Raw genomic sequence first — 27,016 nt, 5'->3', positions numbered from 1 at the left:
TGCAGGATTTAGTTTGTTTTCATTAATTTTTGCTAGGCAATCCTTGGTGTTAATTGCTGTATATCCTTCTGTTGTATTACGAAAGGCCCTGGTACATGCCATGCCTCGCTGTACTAGAGGTTCTGCAGTAGTGTGAAGCATTAAAGTGATTATAATCTTACTACATGTAGTAAGACTCATGAAGTTAAAAAAGCCTGAACTATTTAGTATTATTGCTCCCATTCACTGTGTCCATCTTTACTTAAGTGCCACATTGCTTGAAACAATCAGGGAGATTTTTTTTTTCCCCAACAGAAGTCAGTGCTAAGACTTGAAGACAGCGATGAAGCCCATCGAGATGTGGAGATAAACCTCTGATTTGATGACCTGATCACTTGTAGGAGTTTCACTCCTGCAGATCATGGTCACCAGGTCCAGCTGCTCAGTATTTTGTAAGATTCTGCTGAAAACATTAATTTAAGGGAGAAATGCACTCAGGAAAATAAAAGTTAGTATCTGTTGTTGCAGTGCCGTTCTCCTACGCTTCAACTCCTGATGTACAAAGGATAACTGGCAAAGCACAAGGGGACAGATCTTTTAAACAGCAAAGAAAGCCTGAACAAAGCTCCCTGTCTCCAGCCAGGTGAAATGTAATCCCTCTGCAGAGGCTCTGACCTGCAGCAAGCAGTAATTCTTTGCCTTGTTTCATAGCGCATATCTGACTTGGAAGAAGAAAATGCTCTCCTGAAGCAGGAAAAAGAGGAGCTTAACAGCAGGATCCTGTGTCAATCTGAAGGTAAGAAAAAATGCTTATAGCGTCGTAATGCCTCCTCTAAATGAGGAGTTTAGCTGTTTTCGCCTGTAACTTGTTTTTCCTGTGTGCTTTTCCTACCTTGAAAGGTGCTAATCTTCCCGCAACCCTTTTGTGGTGGCTTTTCTCATTATTTTGTTGTGCAGGTAGTTCTGTTCATGCTGTCCTGCTGGTGGATGGCAAGACAGAGGCTGGTTTAGTTGGTGAAATATGGAATAAAGTACCTAAAAGGGCTTTTTAATTCAATTATGTTGCAGCATTTACTGCAGGTGATGTGGGAGGCAGCGAGGCTGCCAGGAGTGGAGGGTAGCAAATAACAGCGCCCCAAGATTGATGAATAAAGGGTCCAAGGAAGAGCCCAGTTAATGATACTGAGCTGTGACAAAGGATTTCTCTAATGTGACAGGAGTCTGTGAGTGTTTTTTAAAGCAGGGACTTAGATGGCGAAAGGAGGAAAGCAATCTGGGAAAATCCCAAGCCACCAAAGAAGTTATCATGTGTGTCTTGAGCTTTTTTATTTTTTTATCATACTTTTCAGCTTTGACTTTGTTGCAGGATTTACAAAGACCATCATGCATCATTCTGTGGATGTATCTATCACTGCTGTGTGGTACTCATGAAGTACCTCTTGCTCTCAGCCCAATGCAAAATGAAGGAATGGAAATAACATGTTAAAAAGAAACTTGCTGCAAATATTTCTTTATCTCTTATGGGATGCTTTTGGAGCATCGAAGCTTGAGGAAAGCAAGTGGAGGGGTTTTGTTTGGTGTTCACCCATTTAAAAGGACACAGGGACTATATTTGCCTGGTTTCTCAAAAAGGGGAGGGACCAAATTTGCTTCCAAAAGGCAGTTCTTAACAAAAAAAAAAAAAAAAAAAAAAAAAAAAAAAATTTCTTTGGATATAAAATACTTTCAACCCCCACAATCTTACCATGGTAAATGGTTGATGATGGCAAGAGAAAGAGATGCTGCTGTTGATTTGCTCCTATGCCAAATCTGTTGGTGGGAAGCAGGCAGAGAAGTCTTTAAATGCAACGAGTACCAAAGGCACTTCTTAAACATGAATGTATTTCCATACTGTGTTGGTCTTTTCTTAAGTGGTTTTATGGCTGGCTCGTGGGAGCTGGAGCTGGCACAGCTAAGTTAAGCATAATAGATCTGATGGCTTGTAGGTGCTGAGAGTTTTCTTTAACTCAAACGACAGAGGACTGTGCTCTCTGAGCTGAAGAGCTCAAGCTATTCCAAATGGCAAGGAGACAGCTCTAGATTATAATTGTCTCTAAATATTAGAGAATGCTTATACGTATTTCAAAGGTTCTTGGCAGGGAGCATTTTGTTGATTACTCAGTGTTACTGCACATATTTACAAGAAGTTCATTTTGGAGATGAAGATTACAATTTCTTTTCTTTTTCTTTTTTTTTTTTTTTTTCTTATTTTAAAGATGAATTTGCACGAAACACAGTTGAGGAAAATATCCAGATGAAGAAAGAGCTGGAAGAAGAGAGGTCTCGTTATCAGAACCTGGTAAAAGAGTATTCAAGGCTGGAGCAGAGATATGACAACTTGCGGGATGAAATGACTATTATAAAGGTAACGAAACTGAAATTATCCGTATTCTGTGGTGGCTGGATAATGTGGCTCACTCACCCCCAAAACACTTAATAGAACTGACATTATTGTGCAGTTTGTGCTTTATGTTTCTAAGATTGAACTACACTGAAGCTGAACCATATGTGTGCCTTGAAAAAAGAGCCTGATCTTTCACGCTTCTCTGTTAACTGCATAGAGACATCTGTGAATCTCAGCAAAAGCTGGTTCATGCTTGTTGTTTTGCTTTTTGTTTCAGTGGTGTTCATGTGTAGGTGTTAGGTTATAGGGGGAAAAAAAAACAAAAAACAAAACAAAAAAAAACCAAAACCACCACCACCCCCCCCGCCCCAAGCCCAACAACATGACTTCAGAATTTCAAAAGCCAAAGTTTTTAGCTTCAGCTTTGCTAAAGTGCTAGAAGAACTGTTGAAAATTAGGTAATAATTAGAGTGATGCTGGATTAGGTGGAAGGTTGAGCGTTTAAAGGGAGCCCTGGAGGGTGCTGTGAACAGCATAATTTTGAGCTCAGATTTGCATGTTCGCACTTCACGGGCATCTGGTGTCATGAAAAGCCTTTAATTCATGCAGAATTTTTAAACTGAGCTTCTGTATCACTTCACATTTTATTTTAAACTATTCCCCTGTGTTAATATGAAAGTTATGGTAGGGCATAAGAACTAGAAAATGGAATCTGCTATAAGGTGACAGCCCTTTTGTAAAGGTAACCTTAATATATAGACATATATTTGCTCTAAGAAACAATGCTTCATGAAGAATCCTTCCTTAAACACTGAATGTATTACATATCTGCATCGCTCCTTGGCAGCAAGCACCGGGGCACAGGAGAAACCCATCCAACCAGAGCAGTTTGGAGTCAGATTCCAATTATCCATCCATATCAACCTCTGAGATAGGAGACACCGAGGATGTAATACAACAAGTGGAGGTACAGTAAATCAGGCAGGCTCGAGGGGAGGAGAGCCCTGCTCCGCGGGGATGATTGATGTGGGTCTGGGAGCACGTAGAAGGAATGCAGGTTGGACTATAAAGTGTGAGGGATTAAACTGATTTCGTGCTACCGAAATACCTTGTTAATTGCGTGAGAGGGATTGCAGGGCTGCGGTGCTGTGGCAAATGCTTACTCGTTTGTAGGGTCAGACTTAAATAGGGCTCTAAATATAACTAAATGTTGTCTTTTGGCCATACCAGCTTAAAGACTGATGAAAATTCATCAAAGTGGTCAGCGTTGTTACATGTAGTTAATCCTAGCACCAATGGCAATGACTGTGTAGCAATCCTTCTCTGCAAGGATATGAGTTCATTACCCCCCTGCCCTGAGCGTTTTCATTCCAATGCATCTTCACGGGTGCTTTGCTGGCCGGCACAGCCCCTGTAATCAACAGCCTCTTAATGCAGAAAAGAGCAGCATAAATTATTCCCTGGCTATCAAGAATCCCGTGGAAAAGGGAAATGCTGTAATATAAAACATTCTAGGTGAAGCCAATTAAAAAACAACTAATAAATACTTGGCTGGAAGGGATTCATTAGGGCATTTTTTAATGTTCTTAGCTGTGGCCCTAATCAGCCCACTTACCTATTGGGCTGTTAAGCATTCAGTGATTTATTAAAATGAGTCAACTGCTTATTGACATTAAAAATAGGTGCTTAAAATGGGAGTTTGGTCTCTGAAGGTACTTGCCTTTCTTGGGATCCTCCTGTTACCGGCTGTGGCTGGGGTCGGTGCTGATGTACTGTCACAGCACTGTGCGTGGTTATAAAACCCAACTGAGGTCTTCTCTTTTTTCTACTCCCCGGTTCTTCTCCAGGAGGTCGGGATGGAGAAAGCCGCCATGGATATGACCCTCTTCCTAAAGCTACAGAAGCGAGTGAGGGAGCTTGAGCAGGAGAGGAAGAAGCTGCAAACCCAGCTGGAGAAAAAGGAGCAAGAGAGCAAGAAATCCCAGGTCAGAGATGTCTTTTCATTGATACTAATATTTCATGTTGGTAACTGGCTTTCCTTGGTTGCCTGAGGATGCGCGATGTAGGAATTGAGGTTTGAGAGTGACAAGTTCAAGTTAAGAGACAGCAAATCCATCTGGGAAATGGAGAGAAACTTTTTTGGCAGCTAAGGACAATTGGACAGGAGAACTGATTTATTTATATATATTTTTTAATTGGTTATAACAGATTTAGGATAGTATCTTAAGTATCTTGAAGGCAATGAAATGTAGAATCAATTTTGGAGCATTTTATTCTGCCTGCATTGATCCAGTTTCCTTCTCTTGAGAAATCTGAAGTGTGGACCGAGTTTTGTTAGTGAAGGTCAGAACGAGGAAGGGGTACATGAGTATTTGGAGGATTGCAGATGGATGTTACGCTGCACCTTTCGGCTGGATCAAACCTAGAGGCATGTCAGTGCTCGGGAACTGTGAAGAGAAAGGCCCTGGTACCCCACATCTCCACATGTCTTTTGGTTGATTTGGGTTATTCAAGCGCTTCTTTGCAGTCCTGGTGTCCTCCCATCCAGCAGTGTGTGGTGTGAGCTGATAAGCACTTCACAGACGTGTCAGTCACGCTTGTGTCCTCAGTTTGATATTGTTATAATCTGTGTGGTTTGGGTTTTTTTTCCCCAGTAATGATCATGTAAGAATGTAGCCTAAAAAATGGTATAGTAAGTCAGAAATAGCAAGATAGCTGTTAGAAGAAAGGGTTCTTCCTTTTCTCTGTACTGCAGGGCAAGGATATTCCTTTGATATATTCTTTCTTCCTTGTGAGAAAACATCTTCCTACAGTTTGGGTGGTTTGCTTGGAAGTCATTAAAAAAAATAATAAAAATAAATCTAGATTACTGACAGACCAGTAGTAACTTAAGGAGTTGGTCCTGACTTGCAACTGGAATCTGAAAATACAGCGCGGTCTAGCTGCAAGTGAGCTGATGTTTGGCATAGGGGGCTTTTAATAGCAGATCTGTTGTATGTGTTTTACTCGAGGCTTTGTGGCTTGTTCAGAGGCCAGAGCGTGGGAGACGATGCATGCCATGAAACACCAGTGCTGTGTGCGTGGTGTCGCGAAGCAGCAAAGATGCTCTTGGATAAAATGCTGAGCAAATGCCATCACTCTTGGTTTCATATGTGAAATTTCTGGGGCTGTTGTTGCTTTGTTTGGAAATTATTCTGTTTGTTTGTCTCCAGTGTGAGATCAGTGTCTGTTGACAAATGCAATAAGAGACTCGACAAAATAATCCACAGTAATTATTTGCTTCACCAGATATTCTTACTGATCACCTCTAGCAATTTGCAGGAAATACATGGAATAGGAAACTTCCCCAGCCTCTCATCCTTGCTACAGAGGCAGATTAAAAACCTGCTTCCCAACCGCTATGTTGAAGATTGTTCCCTTAATGACTGTCATTGTTTGAGAGCTGCAGTGAGCCACAGTTGTCAAGATAATAAGAGATGAAACCATTTCCTTCTGAAGCAGTCCCTGCCCTGCTACGTGTTGCTGGGACTCCGTCTAATGCCAGTTAATAACATTATTATGGTTGAGTTGGCTGGCAGGGTTGGCTGTTGATGGAGGTGTGCCTAGCCATCCTGTGCCATGTGCCAGTTCCTCTGGCTGCTTTTAAATATTAACTTATCTCTTTAATCCATGCAGGTAATTGAAATGAAGACTGAAGTGACTTCGGACCATGAAGATTTTGCATACAACAGTCTGAAGGTGAGTGAGGAGCTCCGACTTAGTGCTGTAATCTATTGCATGGCTCCAACAGCCCAAACAAATTGTCTGAATGTGTTAATAACCCAAAACCTCCTGTAATCGGCTCTGATGATTAGAGATGGCAGTTGGAAAGCTGTAGCTCCCCATCGGTGCCTGGGGTGGGCTCACAGATGTTTCTCTCTGGGGCAACATCTGTTCTGCGCTGGGCTACCTGTTTCTGAGTCATCCATAGCAGTAACAAGCCCACTTATGGTGAAGGGTGCTTTTTCTACTGCACGTATTCCCTTTGGGACTTTCTTGGGTTTCCTTTGACATGACACTGCAGGTCTCAGCAGTTTGCTCTGCAGTAGGTGTGAATTCTCATGGCTGAAGCCCAATGTATTTCTTGTTTCAGGCTCCAACTCTGCTTGTCCGCTTTCTTTGCATTCCCAAGGTGCCACTTGGGTCAAAACCAAATAAAACTGCTGCGTGCATTGCAGTAATAGCCTCCACCTCTCAGCGGCAGTGCTGGCTGAGCATAGTCACCCTGTCTTCCCAGCTATTGCCCTACCCTGCAATTCATCTTGTCCCCAAGCTCTAAATCCTTACAGTTCTCCCCCCATCACTTTCTCCCTATGATATACAGATTGACCGAAACCTGTTAGACTCCTGTCACAGCTTGTGTGGATTGTGTCCTCCTGCTTTAACTGTACCCAAATACTTCTGGTCTTGACTGTTGGGCCAATTCTTATGTCCTGCTCATCCTTGGAAAACCTATTTCTGGGATAGGCTTTGTAAGGAGGGGTTTTTTTGTTTGTTTGCTTTGGTTTTTGGTAGTGCAGACTTACATTTCAGATGCTCCTTCTCTCCCTGTCACCTTAACAAATATCACAATACAGCTGAGAAATCCAGAGGAATATATGTTAGCCAGGATAACATCATACTAAACCATCTGACAGTAGTAATACCTATTTTTTGCTATCATAGAATATCTTGAGTTGGAAGGGAACCATAAGGGTAATCATCATCTCCTCAGAAGGATGCAAAAAAGCAGAAATTAGAGACAGAAAGCGTGTATGTTCAACCCTCAATAAGAGCACACCTCTAGCAGTAGCTTTTTCTGGCACTTCATCCAGCTAGTTTTTTAGTCTCTAAGCACGATATTTTTGTTGCGCTTGCTAGACAAGCTCTTTGTGATTGAGGGAAACCCTGCTGAGTTTCATTAGTACCTCTGCACAGCCCATTGGAGTAGAAGCGTGGCAGGAGCTTTAAGATCATTGCCCAAGTATCTTCCAGTTGGTTAAACATGGCTATGGAAGTTTTAAGCTTCTTGACCTTGTAAAGCAAAGTGAAGTTGCAGTTTGGAAGGGGAAAACCCAGCAGATGAGAACTGCCACCTTCTTAAATGGCTGCTGCAGTTCTGACTTCTGTGTTGGTTCAAAAATTGTGTTTTCTTCAAGTTTGAACCCAGGAAGTTCAGGATGGAAATATTAATTTTGGATTTTCCTACTTTCTGCATTCCTAACGTACGTGTTCCTACATATCTAACAAACTTTAATAACTCTCTATTAACACAATTTCATAAGAATAGGTAGCACGTGTTACAAAAAAAAGCAGGATTATTTAACCTTTAGCCTAAAATATAGGTGGAAAACTAACTTGCAAGGAAACACATCTCAGGGTTAGTTTTTAGTGGCATTGCACTAAAACAAGAGTTTCTCTTTAAGGATTCTCCAGCACGAGGTCCTTGCTGGAGTTGCAGGAAAATGAGCTGAGGGCTGCAACAAGGAACAACCAGGTCTAAGAGCTTGCTTTAACGCAGTGCAGGCCTGCACGGACCAGCTGTAGCACATGATATTTTGGGTACTGGCATGTTGGGTGAATGTCACTCAGGAGGAGCTGAGGTCCCTGTGAAAACCGAGGAGCAAATGCTTCAAATGCTATAGTGAGAGGCAACCCTTAGTCCTAAAGGAAGGGATTTTGTGTTCCCTATAGGTGGGTTGGCCTGAGAGGAACCACTGAAAAAGACAAATACAGCACACTGGTGTTTTCCCCACTTCTGAATATAGGACACTGCCTAAAGTCTCCATCTGCAGTGAAAGAGTGACTTACTGCTGATTTTGAGTGCTGCTTTTCCCTCCTTCCCCCATGACAGCTGCTTCTGTGACTATAACAAAGTTCCTCTTCTCTCTATTTCTCCTGCGAATTTGTATCTCAAATATTTATACAGTCTCTGGCTCCTTCAAGAGTCTTGTGTTACTACATTTATTTTTCCTTTTTGCCAGCTTAAAAAGTCTTTATCTTGAAGAACTAGGCGGAGGTGTCTAAAAGCTTACACGCAGCAAACTCTTCCTGTGGATGCTCTTGAATGGTCCGTGAGATACCAGCTTACGGAGGAGGAAGGGATGTTGGCTTTGATGCACCACTGATGCACTATCTTCTGGAAACTCAGACTCCTTAGCCAGTTTAGAAAGGTTTTGGAAGGTTTTAGAAAGGTGGCTGCAGTGTCTCTTCAGAAACAAGTGTATTTCCCTGAAACGAATATGAATTTTGACCCAGGTGAGGTGTGAAAACTGTTACTGGTGCAGCTGAACAGTTCATTGTGGTGTAGGAGTGTTGCACTGGGTAGGGGAAGAGATGCTTGGTTAAGGTCATGAATGACTCGGGGTATGGTTTGGATAAATCTAAGTATAAATCTATAAATACAATAAGCAGTACAAATGTAAATATATTTATTTTAAAATAATGCATACAAATACCCGTTTGGGTAAATGTAATAAATATCGTTATTGCTGAAGAGCAGGTTTTGTTGGGGGTTAAGGATGTTTCTGGGTCTTGTTCAGTGCTTTGTGACCTGAGTCTTCACTGCCTTCTGTTTGCTTTTGGGTCCCGTTCAAGATATTTTTGACATGCACAGCGCCTCGAGCAGGACGATACAAGGTGTGGGTGTTAGTGGGTGGCCGTGCAGGCTTGGTTTTTGCAACCGGCACGTGGTCTGCTACTTCATAGGTGTCTGCTGTCATCCAGCTTTGTGTCTAGGTCTAATTGTCCTGTATTGTCATGGCACCCATGACAGCAGGGATTTGCCTTTGGGATTAGCTTTTGGTGGGGAGCCTGTTCTTGGTGCAAATTTTGATGGAGGGAAGTGAGTGAGGCACAGTCTTTCCTTGGAGAGGCTCATTTGGGTAAGGGTTGGTTGTTTCTTTTTGTAACGCTGCAAAGAAATGTGAGAAACTTGGGCTAACACTGATATATTTACATCAGGCATAAATTATGCGTCCTTTGTAATGGATAAATAGAGTTTTCAGTCGATGCTGTCCCAAAATATGCCCAGCCAGGTGTATGCTTAGCCATGAAGCAGGGCTGGAGGGATGTGAAACATCTCCCTGGTGGGAGACATGTCCCTGAGCCATGCCTGCACAACAAAAAGTTCCCCAGGGAAAAATGTATTTTTCCAGCTTGTTTTTTCAGGCTGGCCGAGTGGGAGTGGGAGTGAAAGCACCAAGGAGTCCTTGCCCTGACTTTGTGTTCCTAGCAGGAGCACAATGCGTGATTTGATTTCTTGCTCTTCGCATAGCTGGGATGTTTGTTTCATCCCTTAGCCTTGGCAGCTCATTATAAAATGAGCTTCTAGAGGATTTTATTTTCTTTTCCTATCGAGAACCAGAAATAGAAAAGAGGGCAAATTCCTGGCATGGCAGTGCTAACCTCTGATTTACACAGGCTCATGCTTCACCCAGCACTGCTATATAAGCCCCTTCCTAAAGAGTGAGGCTATTTCCATCACCGTTAGTGCTTGGGTACTCCTTTCACACCTCCATAATTCTGTATGTGTTGGGACAAGTGCAAGTTCAAGTTTAGGATCTTCTGGCGGTATAACTTGTCAAATAAATCAGCGCTATTGGACTATGCTGAAGAAAGAGCATTTGTGACAGGGCAAGTAGAAATCTCCCTTTCCGCATTCAGAGCTTTTTATTTTAGCTTCTGCTCTGCCATCACTGATGCTGGTGCAAAAAGGGTGTACGGGCAGGGGACGATAGGCATCTCACCCATGTCTATAGATATTTTAACATTGCTTCATGCCCAAAATCCACCAAGAAGGATTAGGGAATTAATTTAATTGTAAACTCTGAAAGGAGTTCAGGGCTTGAGCTCTTGGAGTGGGGTTGTTGGTTATAACTTTCTTTCCTGATCTTCCTGGCTTCGTTTCTAATCAGAGCACAGCTTGGTACGACCAGTCCCTGGAGTTAGCAGTGTGGCTGACCCATTTAAAAAAAAAAAAAAAAAAAAAAAGAAAAGGATAAAAGAAAAAGACAAAAAAAAAGGGGGGGGGGGGGAGAAAAGCAGGGGTCTTATCCAGCAAATAACAAAAATCACGGAAGAGCCACTTCTGCAGAAAAGCACTTAATTGCTTTCTTCTTACCCTTCACCTGTCTCTGAGCATGATCAGAAAAGAGTGGAAAGCAAGTCAATGCTTCAGCCACGTGGCAAGAAGAGTTAAACCCAGTTTGGTATTGATTCCCCACTGCGTGCATGCTTTTCAAACTCCTGTTGTACAAAACAGATACAGAAAAGCCAGTGTCTCATACACTCCCTCTGCTGAGCTGTGGTTAACGTGGATGTGGAGGAATTGCTGGATCTAATGCATTTCTTATTCTTTTTTTTTTTTTTTTTAATAATGAGAGATGGTATAAAGTACCTGAATATGCTCCATTAGTGATGGTGTTTGTTCAGCTAGGAGTATGCTGGCTGTCCAGATGCCAGATCAGCTATTCTGTTCACACCTCGGCTGCGATAAGGCATGCTATTTATAATTTGTAAGCATTTATAATTACAACACCCGTTTCCTATGGAAACGAGGTTTACACAGCTGTGCTAGCTACACACTGTATAAATTGTATAAATTGCCCCCATCCCCCCCTAGCCATTTTCAGATTCATTAGTTTGCATCAGCCAAAGCTGATAATGAAGCAGATATCCCATAGATAAGAGGGATCGTAAAAGAAAGCTGTGGAAAGGGTCAAAAGGTAGCGGGGAGAAGGAAGCACCTGGATCTCAGAGGGGGAAAGAGCTCGTGCTATTGTAGACACCAGAGAATCCACAGGGATGGGGGTTAGTCCCTAGGAAAGAGCTGACCCCAAATCAGTCAGACACCAGACTTTGTCAGCTCGCTTGGAGGCATCTCTGGTTTTGCCATGCGATGGCTGGATGATGTTCCCGTTGGGTTTCGGTGTTGTCTGGGCGCATACGGACAGGAGGGAGCAGTCCCGGGTGCCACCACGCAGCAGCTGGTGATGGAGAATCTGGTGCAAAGAGAAGGTGGGCTGTTGGGATTTGGGCCGTGAGCAGGACCCTGGGGGTCTGGCTCTGCTGCCCAGCTGTGACCCGTGGCAAGGACTGCCCCATCCACAGGAGCAAAGCAGCTCCTGACCCAGCTGGGATGCTCCAGGTGGGTTTTGGGTGCTGGCGGAGAGCTGCCAAATGCGGGGTTACAAGCTGCTTCATGGTGAAATACTGAAACAAAGGCTTTCTTAACCTGCCAGAGTTTTATTCTTCTGTCTTCTACTGTCATGCAAAAGCAAACAAGCCCTTCGGTTGTCTTGGCGAGCACGGCAGTGCTCATGCATCGTTATTCAGGAGAAGCAGGTGATGTCAAACTTGTACAGTATTGCCCCTGCCTTCAAATGCCAGCAGCTGATGAGATGTCAGGGCGAGAAAATCCTCCGACTGCAAAGGTTGCAGCGGGGTGGGGTAATTACAAAACATATGAGAAAACAAGCCGTAGTGGGAACTCAGAAAGCCATAGCTCACCTAATGGGCTGCCTGCCATGATGAAGGGTCATGTAAATCAACATCTTCCAGCTTATCTAATGAATATGAAAGATGAGCTAAACATTGTGGGGTTTGTGGTGATTTCTTGATTGAGAAGGAAAAGGGGTGGAGAAGAAACAAAAGTGTTTGGCTTCTCTAACAGCTTACTTTTGTGTTTAAAAATAGTGTCAACAAATAAAAACTCTCCCCTGTGTCACCCCGTAGTGTTGCTATTAAATAGCAACAGGCTACTGATTACAGCAAAAATCTTTTCTGAACAACACATGGCTGGACTGGCAGCAAAATCCAGATTCTGGCGTGAATTGATCGTTTGGCTGTGATCATCAGCAATCAAGTTACCTTAGAGGCATCTCAGAAAAGGATGAGGCACTGCAAGACAGCTTATCTAAACTGGTTAATGGCTTGGTATTTTCCAGAGGCAAGAGCTGGAGTCAGAGAACAAGAAGCTGAAAAATGAACTTAATGAGCTGAGGAAGGCTATCGCAGACCGAGCAACCCAGAACAACTCATCCAACGATATTCAAGACAGTTATAACCTCTTACTGAATCAGCTGAAATCAGCCAACGAGGAGTTGGAAGTGCGGAAGGAAGAGGTGCTCATCCTGAGGACACAGATTATGAAGGCAGCCCAGCAAAAAGAGACAGGGAAAAACATGGTAATTGAGAGGGTAATGGATTTTCTTTTCCTTTTCCCGTTCTGTTGCTGTAAATTCACTGGCTGCCTGAGCGATGCCATTTCTGCTTTGGTAGGCTCTGGGTGGCAGGACGGTGTGGGGAGGTTATAGGAGGTTCTGCCTATGGATAAGATATAGTCCATTACATCATTTGAGACAGCCCAGGACTGTACGTCCCGTGGTGGTCTGTACTGCTGTAAGGTGCTTGACCTCATACCCGATGAGGTCTAGCCAGCTCACACCAAAGAACAACTTCTCCAGCCCTGCACCAAGGTGTGGTGGTCTGAGATGTTCCTGGTGATGGTTTGTGACAACTGGCTTATTCTGTAAGGAAACGGGGTGAGGAGAAAGAGCTTCTGGACCAGGTTCTGCTCACTTGATGCTGGTGCAGCTGTAACGTGTTTCTGCTGGTGTGTAGGCAAGAAGAGAGCCTGTCCCATCACAGTTGTTTGAGGGGTTTTTGTTCAGAGCCTGTGCTGATGGAAGAGTACATTTTCTGAAAACTCTCATTTGGGCTTTTTAATTCACTACCTTATCATTCCTTGGGGTTTTGGTATGGTTTGTATTTCAGACCGCCCCCCTGGCCCTTATCTCCCTCCCAGGCTCACTGCATCCTCCTTCCATCTCCTAATGTCCATTGCTGTCTGTTTGCATGCGTATGAATTCGTAGAAACACTCTAGTCTGATGGATGCCCCGAGGAAGCTCTCTTAAGGATGGTTGGGAGTTGTTCGGTATCAGGAACTTTGAAAGACAGGAAGAGATGTGCAGGATGTCATGCTGCTGTGTTTTGCATGTTGTATTTAGGAAAGCATCACTACCAATGCCAGCTGGCCGAACAGTGACAAGCACATTGATCAGGAGGACGCGATTGAAGCCTACCAGGGGATGTGCGAGACGAACCGGTAAGTGTGGCCCAAATTTTTCCAGCAGCAGGAGGGGCTGACCAAAGTGTGAGAAATGAGATCCACACCAAAATTAACAACATGGTTCAGAGAGTTACCAACTTCTGGGTTGTGTTCTGGACCTTGGGTCAAGGATGGGCCATAAAGATGGGGTCAAAGATGCATGTCTTGTAACATCAGGACTAGCGTTTGTCTTTTTTCAGTTTGTTGCCATTGAATATTTCCTTTCCTGAAGTGAACTTGCTGATGAAATTTCTGCCCTTCCTGCAGTAGAGGTGATAAGATTGATTTAAACATCACCTTTTTGTCAGTAAATCAATGGGGCTCAGTGTGTTTCCTTCTGCAAGGTGTGTTTTTTGGTCACTTAATGAATTCTGTGGATTTTCTCTTACTTCCTTTCAACTTTCTCCTGGAGTGTGGGCAATGGTATAGGATGTAAAATCCCATTGTCGGGCACAGGTTTACTCCCTAAACTGCATTTTCGAGCTTGCACATGTAGGGATGGTTAGTTTGTGTTCAGGTGTTGGTGAAGGAGTTGGGAGTCAAAGTATGAGTTGCTGCTTTCCAAGGGCATGCGTCTGACCAGGTCATATCACTGGTCCCCAGTAGTAATCGATATTTGGCCATTCTGGAGTGCGTGTTGTCCACTTTCACTCAGCCTGCCAGGACACTCCGGTCCTTCTTCAGCCTTTCTGGTTTCCACACTTAACAACTTTGCAGGGAGGATTGAATCAAACACAGAAATAATGAAAAATGCTGCAATGAGCTAGTTTTCCACAGTGTATAAATCTCTTTCCTTGCCATTGCACAGGTGAGCTGCAGTTTAAGGAGTTCATGTGATCAGGCCTTGGTGTTTTTTGGCCTCTTGAGATTTGGGAGGGGAAATCTGCAGTCTCCAGGCTCAGTTTCCTATTACCTCTCTCGTCTACCTTTCATATGAAGCTTGGCTGGAGCTTGTCTCTTGTACTACAATAGCAGTAGCTCTATGAACTATCACCCTGATTTTCAGCAGTGATTTATCCAATGGCTCGTTAATCACGACCAGCTTCCCGGTTATATGGTTCCCTGTGCATTTGTTTGTATATTGGGTTGGTTTATAAACTGTAGGCTGGAGTCAATGGCAATAAAACAGATGAAAACAAACACTCGGGGAGCATTGGATTATTGTATTTGTGGATATAAATCAACATTCCCTCCCCCCAGCATAAATTTGCATTCGTACTTACGCAGCTCTGTGCCTAAGTGTGTCAACATGAGAAATAAAACTGCTTTCTCTTTCTAATCTTGATCAATAAGTACTTTAATGGAAAGCTTTTCTGGTGGGATTGCAATTCTGAAGTGGGATTAATAAGCAAGAGCCACTTTTTCTCCCACCTGTGCTGCAAGAAGCACTCCCATTTCTCTTTACTCTGATACCTCTCATTCTGTGGGCATTTTCTAACCGAGTTGGATGCTCTTCCACCAGTCCAGTCCGACTGGTGTGTTAAAGCCATGGTCCGCCCATGGGTCACTCCTAGCTTGAAGTCATCATGTCTTAGCTGCTTAGGCTGGGGACGGAGCATGGCTTTATTTTGGTGGGAGATAGACCTTTTTACTCACTCTCTGTCTGTATAATCCAGGACTTTTAAATACAGCAGGAGGAAAACAGGAAAAACTGCCAGGTGCTGCTAACCCTGCCCACGTAGTGATTGTCTTTCTCCACACCGTTCTTGGGGGAAGGCCCTTTGATGCCAGGTCAAGGGGAAATTTGAATTATAAATGCAGTGAACTCAGCTTTTTTTCTTTTCCTCCCCCCCCCCCCCCCCCCACCTTGCTGACTTTCAGCTGCTAAAGGGAAAAGCATCAAGTTAGTTTCCAGCTAATTTTCTGCTTCAATAACTGAATGTAAAGCTAGGTAGGCTCTTTGTTCCCTGTTTCAGTTCTTGGGATCTTTCTTTCAAGCCTGTTTGATCTTGGTGGAAATGTAGAGCCAACAAAAGACCAGGTGATGATGTTAGAGATAATAACCTGGCAGCTCAAAGCACATCAGGCTTAGTCTTTGAAATTAACTTCTGTGATTAACTTCCAAGTGATTTCTGTACAGTATGTGGCTTTTTTTTCTGCTGGGTAAGTCCCACCTGCAGTTGCAAGTGTTAAGTGAAGGGCTGATGCTGGCTTCATGTGGAGGATGCTTTTGCGGCTGGAAGAGGCCATCACAAGGAAAAGGTTCATATCTCTCCTTACCACTCTCCAATGTGTCTCTTCTTATCACTGCTTCCCACTCTGTCGTATATCTAATCTGTGATGTGCATTAGTTTTCCATTTAATTAAAAAAAAAAAAAAAGGCAGCATATCTGTGTTTGAAAATGAAATGCCCCTTCTTCTTTATTAAGAGATGATAATTATCTGAAGATGCTAAAATTAACATCTCTGGGGTTTGGTATGTGTGCACCTCCCTTAAGCTACTTGGAGGAAGGGAGGGAGGCATTTGGGCAGGAATTTCTCTCCCTTTCATGGAGGCAGTTTGCCAACTGCAGGTTGCCAGCCGCTCCCCCAGACCCGTACCTCCAAGATAAGGATAAAGGAGAAATGAGGCTGAGTCATGCCCTTTCAACTCGTTTCAGCCTTAGTTGAGAGAAAGATTTACCCAGCATTTTAGGAAATTATTTTGGCACATACTAATTAATCTAATTAGCTTGAAAGGACCCCTATTGACTTTTAATGTCTTGGTCAATATGAACTTCTGGGAGAAGGGGATCTCAATGATTTCTGAGTCAGTGCTGTGTTGATGGACGCAGGCTGAATGCTTATTTCCCGGGGTAGTTTTATCTTAGTATAATGGCACCCTCTTGAGCTGCTTTCTTCATTTACCACAATGCATATGATGAAAAAAGGAAGGAAAGCTATTTTTTAAATGAAGTTATCCAGGAAAATGCATCTCTTAAAAATGCTGCTGATCGTGTGAGATTTCCCAGGTTACTGACATGTAATAAACAGTGAGGATCCTTCCTGGTTTGGGGTTTTTTTTCCTTGGTTTTCAGTGCCTAAGTACATGTTCTGTTGAGATTATCTGAACAAAAAAAAACAACCTTACTAAGAAATTTACCCAAATCAGACAAAGAAATCTCCCTGTATCTGTCAGCCTACAGGCCCTTCTGGAAACCTGCCATGTATGGGGTAAAAACAAGGTTTTAATTTAAATTCATACATATGGCTTTAACAGATGAATTTTCCAAATGTTAATGCCTGAACTGTTTTGCTACGTCTGAGAAATGCCATGCTCGTACACCAGCATGGAAGGGATGTATCAGTTGTCTGCAGTGGTGAGACACTTCTTGAGTCCTTTTGTGGTAGTGCTGCACCGCCACAGTTCTCACTGCTTTCCTCATGTGAAAATTTGCTATAGAAAACTTGTACTTTTTCCTTTAAATATGCAGCACTTTCCTTGCCAGGGAATGGCATCTGCTGCACCTCTTTTCAAAATACGAGATGCATGTTGGCTTGGTTCTTCTTTTTTCTGAAAGATTAATAGTATATTAAGCAGGCTTTGTTGTTGTTGTTTTTATTATTATTTCCAAAAAGAAAAACTGTTTCCTAACTCACGTCAAAGCCAAGTAAAATCTCGCTGTAGCAATTGTTCCTGGTCAGGTTGACCAGCTCCCATCACTCATTTGTAATGTGTTCAACACCTCATTAAGGAAGATAAATTAGTTTCCTGCCTTTTATAACTTTAAACCCCCCACCCCCCAAAAAAAACCAAAACCAAACCCAAACCACCTGTTAAAAGGAAACTTTTAGTATTAAAGTGAGATGAGACTTTTCTGGGTATTTTTCTGCCTGGATGGGTACGGAGAAGATTGGATCTCATATGGGTGCGAGGAAACAAACATCCAAGGGGTGTTTGGACCAAAGGTTGCTCCAAGGAAGGGCTGATGTGTTTGACTTGATGATTGAGGAGACCCCCGACTGAAGTAGAAGGAAGAGAATTTATTTTAGACCAGTGGAAACTGCTGCAGAAGGAAGGAAATGGAGAAACTTGTCTTAAAAATGTCTTATTAGTCAGATGTGCCAGAGCACAGAAGGTCTGGACGAGGCGTGAGCTGTTCAAGCTGTCAGGATGCAATGAACAGTGGGGTCAGGTTATGTTTGCACTGCGGGTTGGAAGTGCATGTGGGCTGTTCCAGCTCAAAAATAGTTAAATTTTTTTTTTTTTTTTTTTTTTGCGTGGGAAGCAAGGAAGCCTGTAGGGAGCTGCTAAGAATGACTCTGCTTTTCATTTTACCCCATCTGTGTTTGGACAGCTCTTCCTTACCCCTTGTGCTGACTTCTGCTCTCTCATTTATCTCTCGTGGCCCTTGTTTTTCCTCCCTGGTTTTTAAGCATAAGGTTTTAATGAGGATTTGAGCTAGCTGATGTGGCGTGGGCTTGCCAGCTTTTCCTTGCAATTAAATGGGAAACAGTTTAGTCTTACAGAAATGAAAACTCAGGCTCTGATCTCCAGGAGTTGGACTTTTTGGTAGAAACAGTAACATCTCAGGAACGATGATAACCTGCTAGGAGGTTGGACTGGGTGATCTGCGATGATCCCTTCCGACCTGAATGATTTTGGGTTCCTGTGTTGGCTGCCGTGGGTTGGGGAGGAAAGGGCTGCGCGAGGATGCGTTTCACGGCTGGGGAGGGAGGAGAAGCTCCACTAGCAGCCCGGGGTGTCGTAGGAGGCACAACCAAGGCACGGTGGAAAAGGAAATACAATGTAATGAAAGTGTGCTTTAAAAAAATAAAATTAAATTAACGAGGGTTCGGCACCTTTCCCCCTTCTATTGCAATTGACCTTTTGTCTTTCTCTGTCCTCTTGTTTCCTTTTTCTGTCCTTTATTTCTAGCAAGACTGAGGACTGGGGGTATCTCAATGAAGATGGAGAGCTCGGCTTGGCTTATCAAGGTTTAAAGCAAGTTGCCAGGTCAAACACTTTTCTTTTCCCCACTGCTGCTTCTCCCCTCTCTCCCTTTTGCTTGCCCTTTTGTTTCTTTCTCTTCCTCTGCTGTTGTCCTCTATAGGACCCGTTGTCCTCTATAGGACCCGTTGTCCTCTATAGGACCCGTTGTCCTCTATAGGACCCGTTGTCCTCTATAGGACCCGTTGTCCTCTCTGGGAGCAACCAGAGGTAGGATATCCAAACTGGAGGAATTGAGAGCCTCCTCTAATTTTCAGAGGAGTCGTTGCGATTCTAATTGGGCATTGCTGATGGTGGTTGTTGTACTAATGCCTGAGCTGTGATTCAGTAAGAATTATGTTACATTAACGGGAAATTGTGTGATAAAGGTGTTGGGAAGCTGTAATCTCCAGGAAGCCAAAACAAACAAACAAAAACATGTTAGATATTTTTTTTTTTCCTAATTGCACTAAGGTAGCGTTTTCTCCCAATCCTTGACATGTCAGAAGTGGAGTCCCTGTGCTTGTATTGCAACCCTGTCTGCTTTGCATGCTCCTGGGGATTGTGCGCTCCCATCCACGTGTTGCCTGTAGGTACAAGGAGGAAGGTGCGTTGTGGACACACAGTGCTATCCTTCCACAGCTCTCCCCATGTCCTGCTCTGGTCGGCAAATATCTCAGCGGGACACACCAGGGCTGTACCTGCAACCTCCGTATCTCCTGGAGATGCTGGTGATTCTGTAATGATCTCTCATCTCCAAGCTGATGAACGTTTAGAAACACAAATGGAGATTAAAGCAAGGCAGAAGGACTCCTGGATTCTTCTCGTGGTTCAAGCTGGTGCTTGGAAGAGCTGATAATTAAATGTTAATCAGTCTGTGCTCTCCTGCAGGGTGGTTATGAGGCTCCAATATATATATATGATTTTTAAAAAAAGATGAAATGAGCTGATTAAGGACACTACAGAGAGGAAAAATTAAAATAAACTTTTGTATCAAGTAGTCTAAAGCAGTCACATCTAGAGGGATCAGAGTAAAACCAGACAATAACAGGAAAAATACCATGGATGATTAATTTGTTTTTCAAAGCAACGTAGGAACCCAAGTTTGTAGAAGGAGTGTGTTTTTCTGAGGGTGGCTCACGGTTAATCTGAACCCATGTGAAGAAATAAAATTAAAATTAAGTACTTAATACTTATTTCATGGTGGGCCTGTATTTTCCAAGCCTATTAAGAATAAAACTCCTGACAACATGATTATGAGGCTAAGTGCATTATTGGCCACGTTTCTGTAGTTGGAAAATATCCTCTTCTAACTTTTGCTAGAAAATGGGAGTAGAGATTGGGTTGTTTAGATCTTGTAAAAACAACAACAAAAAACCAAACTGGGAAACGACTAATGCTTTTCATCCAGAAATCTTCCACAGAAAGCATGTGTTCTTTTATACAAGCCTTAAAAAAAAAAACAAAAAACCAACCAACCAACCAAACAAACAAAAAAACAACAAAAAACCCCCCCCACAAAACAATAAAAAAACCCCATGCTTAACTGTTCCTGCAGGGAAACAGTTCACAGGTGTGAATGTCCATGAATTTCCCAGTGGACCCAACGGAGTTGTAGCTTTTTTCCCCACTGGCACAGCTCCGTGTCTGTGCATGTCCTGGGTAAATGCTAAGCTATTGACACCAGAATCTTCCTCATCTTTGAGGATTGCTGTTTGGATCCGATGCCAGAAGAGATGAAGCCCCTGAGCCCGGTGTGTGGCTGTCCGTAGCTCTGCCCAGGAGAGCACATCCACGAGTTACAGCTCAGGACGTGGGCTTGGATATCCCTCTGGGTCATTCCTCCTCCTTGTCACCATCGCCCTGTGTAGTCTGGGACTAATACTTTGCAGTTTGTGGCTTGATACCCTTTTCTCAGAGTCCTCATCCCTTCTGGAGTCACTTATTTCAGGCTTCTGGAGAGAGCTGATGGGATAATGAGATTTCCATTTAGCAGAGGGTAGGGGATACCCTTAAAGAAATCAGTTATTGTGTCACTTGCCAGGTTTGTCAGCATCCTCATCAGCATGGGTGTGTGCAGGAGGGCAGTTAACATCTTGGTGATGAATCATTCTTCCACTGGATTTATGAAGGTATTCTGGTTTTAGCAAATGGCTAGCTAATGGACTAAATAAATGTCTTGCCCTTTAGCTCAGCATTTCCCCCCACCCCAGGGTTGTCCTTGTGCACAGGGCTCAGGGCAGGGCTGGAAGGAGACGTGCGGTAGGGAAAGGAGGGTAGGAGAGGGTGGCGGGACAAATCATCGGAGAAAAAAAGTTGGGTACCCACCTAAAAGTGGGAGAAGGGCTGATTTTGGTGACTTCTGTCAGCTGTGTATCATGGTGTTAGTATTTGTATGTTGTGGAGTACAAGGAAACAAGTCTTTTTGCCCCTGCTTAAGAGTCCTGGTGAAGTCAGGAGTGATGATGAACGCTGAGAGCAGGAACTGATCACGGTGACAGAGAATTGCCTTGTGCATAGTTTTCTGCAGGTAGTTTATGAATTAAAATTGAGATATATGTGAATATACTTCTTCTTAAGCAAAGATAAATAGCAGCTCTACAAACAACTAGAAGGAATGAAGGGTTTCAGCTTCTTTCTGCCTTGAAATTCCCAGCAGTAGCAAAGCTGTGGTAGTCCAGCCAAACAGAGTCATTTGCAACGCAGTTCAGTTTTCAAGAGTAAGAACTGATGTTTGAAAGCGGGTGAGCACAAGAACAAATGCCCTTCAAGCTGAGCTTTTGAAAAAAAACCTGCAGGTGTTTATCTGCACTGCTTTTATGCCATGCATTTGCTTTTTGCCAATGGGAAGAGTAAAGTTTGTGATACAGTTACAGAAAATAGGGAGCTCTTGGATTTTTTTTTTCTCCCTTTTATTTAAAAAAAAAACAAACCCAAGCTTTTGATCTCATGTCTCTAATTTCAAAAGTATTTAATCTGCAGTATAGCAAACGACAGACTAATATGGCAATAATAGCCATAAGCAGGCCTTTGCGTGTGTCAGTTTTGTAGGGAGGTTGACTGGGAACATCTCCCAGGCTGGCTGACTTTGAAGGATCTAAACTTAAATGGTGGTTACAATGTGGTCCTTTTCTCAGGTTGCTGGAAGCACAGCTCCAGGATCAGAGGAGAGAGCATGAGGAGGAGGTAGAAGCTCTGAAAAACCAGGTGGATGCAATGCAAGAAGAGCTGGAGAAACAGCAGCAGGCTTTCCTGCAGACCCTGCAGCTGTCTCCGGAGGCCCAGGTGGAGTTTGGACTTCAGCAAGAAATTACACGTCTCACCAATGAAAATCTGGTAAGAAGCTGTACTTGAAAACACAGCCTAAGGAAGAGGGGAAAAGAAATGGGTTGAGAGAAAAGAGATAGGAAATGTGAAGGGGTATCTTCCACTTAAACTCTCTGTAGGATCCTTCACCATCTTCTACTGGTGCATTTGGGAGTGTTGGTACTTGGCTTTGAGCTGTTGTTCAGTGGCTAGGACTCTTGTGACTCCCTAGGTCTTTTTTTTTTTTTTTTTTTTTTTTTTTTTTAAGCCTGCTTACTTTGTGGCACTGCCTACCAAATGAGATTGCTGAAGTCGCTGGGGACCTCATCCTCTTTAATTATGTACAAAGACAACACAATCCTTTCTTCTTATTTGCATTTATCTGGGATGTGGGGGGCAGTTGCCACTCTGAAGAGTTATCCTGACTGATCATAAATTTTCCTTTTCTCACCTCCTCTATCTATGTGCAAAGTCTGGAGTGAATATTGGCCCCTCCTAAGTTCAGGTGAGGGCTTTCTTGCCTTTCTCAACAACTCTAGTATCTAAATAGTGTTGGAACCATTTAAATATGATTAACAGCCAGGAGTAAAAATGCTTTTGGGGGTGTGTTGTGAGTATTGCCTGCTGTGTAGGCTACTTCTAGAAAAAGCAGGCACGCAACATCCACAGTCTTTGCAGTGTAGGTAAGGGTCTCTCTGAGCAATCCAGAAATAACATGGCTCTTCTTCTACCGGGATGCTCACACCATGCATTAGTGGTGCATAGACCAGGCTGCCGAGTGACTCCAGCCTCAGACTCACCTGAAAGGAGTTGTTCTTGCATTTAATTTTTTTTTTTAACCCAATGCATCTTCTGTTTTTCAGGATCTTAAAGAATTGCTAGAGAAGTTAGAAAAGAATGAAAAGAAGCTGAAGAAGCAGCTGAAGATTTACATGAAGAAGGTCCAGGATTTTGAAGGTGACTTGGCTGTTGGTAGACTTTGGGGTGGGGAACAGCACTCTGGTTTCCCTTCTTTGGCCAGCCTTGGAGAGCTGCAGGTTTTTCTCTTTTTCTTTCTATTAAAGTAAGATTTTGCTCATTCTGGGCACTGAACTAGCAGTGAGCTCATCGTTGGCATGACAGCAGGGAACCGAAAGTCCAGATGAAGGTCCTGGGTCATGCTTAGGCTGTCTTTGAGCAAGTACAGCTGTGCTGCTGTAGCTTTAGCTCGTTAATGTGGTTGAACGTGGCAAATTTGGAAGAGTGTCCGCGAAGTGATGGAGGGCAAGTGCTTGCTAGAGGTGTTGCTCTGACGCTTGGTGTACCAGGGTTTGGAGGGTATTTAAAGAACCCTTTTTGCTTTCATTGCTGTCAATGCGGTGACTCAAGCAGAGATATAGAGAGGAGACCAGTGGCTAGCAGGCAGCTGCTCTGATCTGGCAATTTTGAGGCGGAATTAAGACCACTTAGGATTAAAATATATATGTATATTCTACTTGATGAGAAAACACCACAAGTATGACATCTGTGTTGTATGGAAGGAGCTTCCCATTCTCTGGAGGTGCCGTGATTAATCACATAACCTTGTTCTCATGAGCTAATTTTTGAAAACTAGGCATTAAGTGAAATTAAGCTGAATAATTGGAGGGTTTCCACGGCTAGCAAGGCTGGTCTCTGTCAGTGTGATTTGCATGCAGCAGTCTGCTGTTTACTGCAGTACTTGCACACTGGTCTCTCCTGTTTTATTAAACTTTTATAGAAGCACAATGCTCAATGGTGTGCCACTGCGGTTCTTCAGCTTTACAGCCAGCCAGAAGATGTGATGCTTAGGTATTTTTTCATTGCCTGGCTATTTTTTTTTCCCTTCTGTGAAAATGATACACTAAAAAGCTTCCCATAGGGTTACTGCCTTCTAGCTTCTGGCTCCTTGGAAAATGAAAAATTACTTCATCTTTTCCTCTTTAGGTCCAACTTTTGCACTTTCTTTTATTCAGAGTCAGAACTACTGCTGACTAGTAATTCAAGACCTGGTTCTTTATGTTTTTCTAAGTCTGTTGAAGCTGATGACTTTATTGGAAATTTAATATATAATGCTTTGACTTGGTGTCTGCTGTAAGGCCAATGGAGGACGTGAATAGCTGTCAATCACCAGGTACCACCTTTCCTACTCTTTTCTCTTCACAGCATCACAAGTCACGGTACCGGCGGAGAGGAGGCAGCATGAGCGTAACATGCAAGTTGCCGTCCAGAGGAAGGAGAAAGATTTTCAGGGCATGCTGGAATATTATAAAGAAGATGAGCCACTCCTCATCCGAAACCTCATTACAGGTGAGGAACTTGCTCTGCTCCTGCGCCTGGCTCCTTCTTCTCTTGCCTGGGAGATCTCAAGATAGGCAAATAGGTCTTCTCAAATGAATCCCTTCTGGGGCTGCATGTTTGTGGTGACGGCAATTTTGGTAGGTAAAGCAGCGCAGTACTAAGCAGGTAGACCAGCATGAGTGGAATCCTTAGGGACAGCAAAAAATGGAAAATGCAAAAAGGAGGCTGTAGTTTTTAGAGCAGGCAGTAACTTGCTGGGCTTCATATGATGTGGTAGTAGATGGGGAGGAGATAGCAAAGGCTAGATCATGAGGATTTTGCGCAGCAATGAAACAAAGGTAGTTTGGTTTATGAGATAATAACAGACTTGTGAGCTCTTTTACGCTGGAAGGTCTGATCAAAATTGTTGCAGCATCCCCTTATTCACTGCTGTTAAAGAAGTCACGCTTCTCTGGCTTAGTATTTACCATCACTCTCTAACCCCAGCAGAGTCTAGTGAGGATCTAAGAAGTGTTCAAAGAGCAGTGCTACCCCATTGCTCTGGTCTTTGAAGTTCTCCTAATGGGACAGGCTCTTCCTTAGAGGCTGCAAATTCCCACAACTGCCATTAGGACTCAGTATCTTGAGGGCAAGAGTGATTTATTATGTCATGCATTTGGCGGGGGGGGGGGGGGGGTGTTTATAACCTGTGAGAGGTATTCCTGAAAGCTTCAGGGAGCTTTTCTAAGGTTATTTGTGTGCTGCTTGGGTAGGCTTTTACTTGGCAAAGAAGATCTAGTGCTACCTGTGCATCCGTATGGTGTAATGGGATAGTGTGTCAAACTTCAGCGCAGACAGTGCTACCCTCCCGAGCCCTAGTGCTGTGGCTCTTCTGCTTTGGCCGGCTCCAGCAGGTCTGTCTGTCCTGCAGTTGGACCTCTGGTTCTGTGTCCGTGCTGCAGGGAGGGATGCAAGTTGCCAAGCTGAAATCTCAGCTTCCCCAAGGCTGCGGGGAGAGGGCTTTGCCTGGGTACATCTCCAGCTTTGGTGTTCCCAGCTTCACCTGGCAGTTGGTGAATTTTAAGAGGATTTTTTTAATTAAAAAAAAAAAAAAAAAAAAACCCAACCAAAAAACCAACCCAAACCTTCTAGATCTCAAGCCCCAGGCAGTGTCTGCTACTGTTCCCTGCCTTCCTGCTTACATCCTCTACATGTGCATCAGACACGCGGATTACATCAACGATGACCAGAAAGTGCACTCCTTGCTCACCTCCACCATCAACGGGATTAAGAAGGTGCTGAAGGTAGGTGTCTGTTTTCTCTTGTCTTGGGGTTCAGGTGGTGTATGATGGTAATAACCATGTCAAAGTGTGTGATATTCAGCTCTCGTAGTGATTTTCAAACCCACTCATTCTCCTAGCTTACCTTTTTAGAAGAACAAGAATTATGATCTTAGCAATAAAATTGCTTGCATTTACAGATTACAAAAAAAAAATGTTTGCAGGGAACAAATGGCTAATACTGCCCATCTGCAGAGAGACAGCTTCCTGAATCTAGGTGGGGAAACTCAAAATCACACGGTCTCGCTATGCCAGCATCCCCCACTGAAGAGGGGGGTCTCACATGTTTTAATTTTGCTCCTCCAGAAACACAACGATGATTTTCAGATGACGTCGTTTTGGCTGGCCAATACGTGTCGCCTCCTGCACTGTTTAAAGCAGTACAGCGGAGACGCGGTAAGAAACTCGTCGCTGATCTCGAATGTGTTGGCATTCCTTCAGGAATGGTTGGTCTTCAGGTCTCCTGGGTCTAGTGGCTTCCCTCTGGCTATGACATGGGGTCATCTCTGACTTTCCTCCCTTGTTAATTGGATATAACATGAGGCAGCTCCTAGAGTCATAGAATAGTTTGGGTTGGAAGGAATCTTTGAAGGTCATCTCGTCCAACCCCCCTGCCATGAGCAGGGACATTTACCACTAGATCAGGTTGCTCAGAGCCCCGTCCAGCCTGACCTGGAACGTTCCCAGGGATGGGGCATCCACCACCTCTCTGGGCAACCTCTCCCAGTGCCTCACCACCCTCATCGTAAAACATTTCTTCCTTCTATCTCGTCTGAACTAGACCAGAGGTTCATGGGGCGTTGCAGCGAGACAAGACATTTGAGAGCTGAAACCAGGACACAACACACAACAGAATATTTTGAATTTTATAGCCAACCATGCGCTTTGATTTGTTTGAACAGGGGCTTTCTTTCTGGAAGGTTGTTCCCCTGGTTTTAGTAGGTTCCACAATTTTTCACTAAGCAAGATTTTCAGAGGAAAACCGTTCCAAATCTTGCAGTTTTATTCTGCACATTTCTACTGATTTTTTTTTCCTGTTCTGTTCAACTAGTTCAAAATAACCACACTTTGAGACAACAAAAATGCATAATTATAATGCAAGATTTGGGAAGGAAATCCTCTCATTTCTTGCCACCTCAGTAATGTTTCATAAGTTGAAAAAAGTTTTATTATAGCTGATCTCTTCTGACAAAGTCAGATCATCACAGTCCTCTTAGTACATTACACGCTGCCATCCTTATAGCCATGTGTTCTGGGTATTAAAATTTTCAACAGAGCCAGAGTATATTGTTTCTCATTTAGTCTTGATTTGTGTTAGAGATATTGAGCAGTCAAGCTTTAAGAATAAAGAAAAAAATTTTCACGGAATCAAATAAACTATTTGGATCATTCACAAGATAATGACTGGTGTGTAAAATCTTGGTGCTGGACTTTCAAGATTTAAATTGAAAAGAAAAATAGTTTAGATCATACTTACTAATAGTTATGCTCCTGTTTGTCCTCTTCTGCCTGGATAACAATGTTACATTTAAAGAAAATCCTCCCCAGAAAACGAGCAGGGTAAAAAAAACCCCAACAAACCCAAACTTAAATTTCACATCCTTTGCTTTGATTTACTGTGTTAAATGAACCAGGTATTTGCAAATTCAGTTGATAATTTGGTGCAAAAAACAGAGGGGAAAAATTGTTCTGA

General features: G+C 43.3%; 1 protein-coding gene across 5 annotated transcripts in view; it reads left to right on the top strand.

The window, feature by feature from the left end:
* Positions 1 to 27,016, top strand: part of MYO5B (myosin VB) — a 171,949-nt gene that overhangs the window by 134,662 nt on the left and 10,271 nt on the right. For 2 of the 5 annotated variants that reach the window (XM_030005719.2, XM_030005718.2), the window contains 13 exons: positions 691 to 775; positions 2,235 to 2,383; positions 3,210 to 3,329; positions 4,210 to 4,347; positions 6,038 to 6,100; positions 12,328 to 12,579; positions 13,391 to 13,488; positions 18,350 to 18,427; positions 21,538 to 21,736; positions 22,570 to 22,663; positions 23,870 to 24,013; positions 25,136 to 25,287; positions 25,630 to 25,719. In XM_030005719.2, the coding sequence (XP_029861579.1) occupies positions 691 to 775; positions 2,235 to 2,383; positions 3,210 to 3,329; positions 4,210 to 4,347; positions 6,038 to 6,100; positions 12,328 to 12,579; positions 13,391 to 13,488; positions 18,350 to 18,427; positions 21,538 to 21,736; positions 22,570 to 22,663; positions 23,870 to 24,013; positions 25,136 to 25,287; positions 25,630 to 25,719 (1,662 nt within the window). The remainder of the gene's footprint in view (positions 1 to 690; positions 776 to 2,234; positions 2,384 to 3,209; positions 3,330 to 4,209; positions 4,348 to 6,037; positions 6,101 to 12,327; positions 12,580 to 13,390; positions 13,489 to 18,349; positions 18,428 to 21,537; positions 21,737 to 22,569; positions 22,664 to 23,869; positions 24,014 to 25,135; positions 25,288 to 25,629; positions 25,720 to 27,016) is intronic. The other 3 variants (XM_030005720.2, XM_030005721.2, XM_030005722.2) reach the window with 3 other exon arrangements.

This window comes from Aquila chrysaetos, chromosome Z, assembly GCF_900496995.4.
Source record: "Aquila chrysaetos chrysaetos chromosome Z, bAquChr1.4, whole genome shotgun sequence".
NCBI classification, from domain to species: domain Eukaryota; kingdom Metazoa; phylum Chordata; class Aves; order Accipitriformes; family Accipitridae; genus Aquila; species Aquila chrysaetos.
The sequence above is the reverse complement of the archived record's forward strand: the minus strand, read 5'-3'. Positions and strand labels throughout refer to the sequence as shown.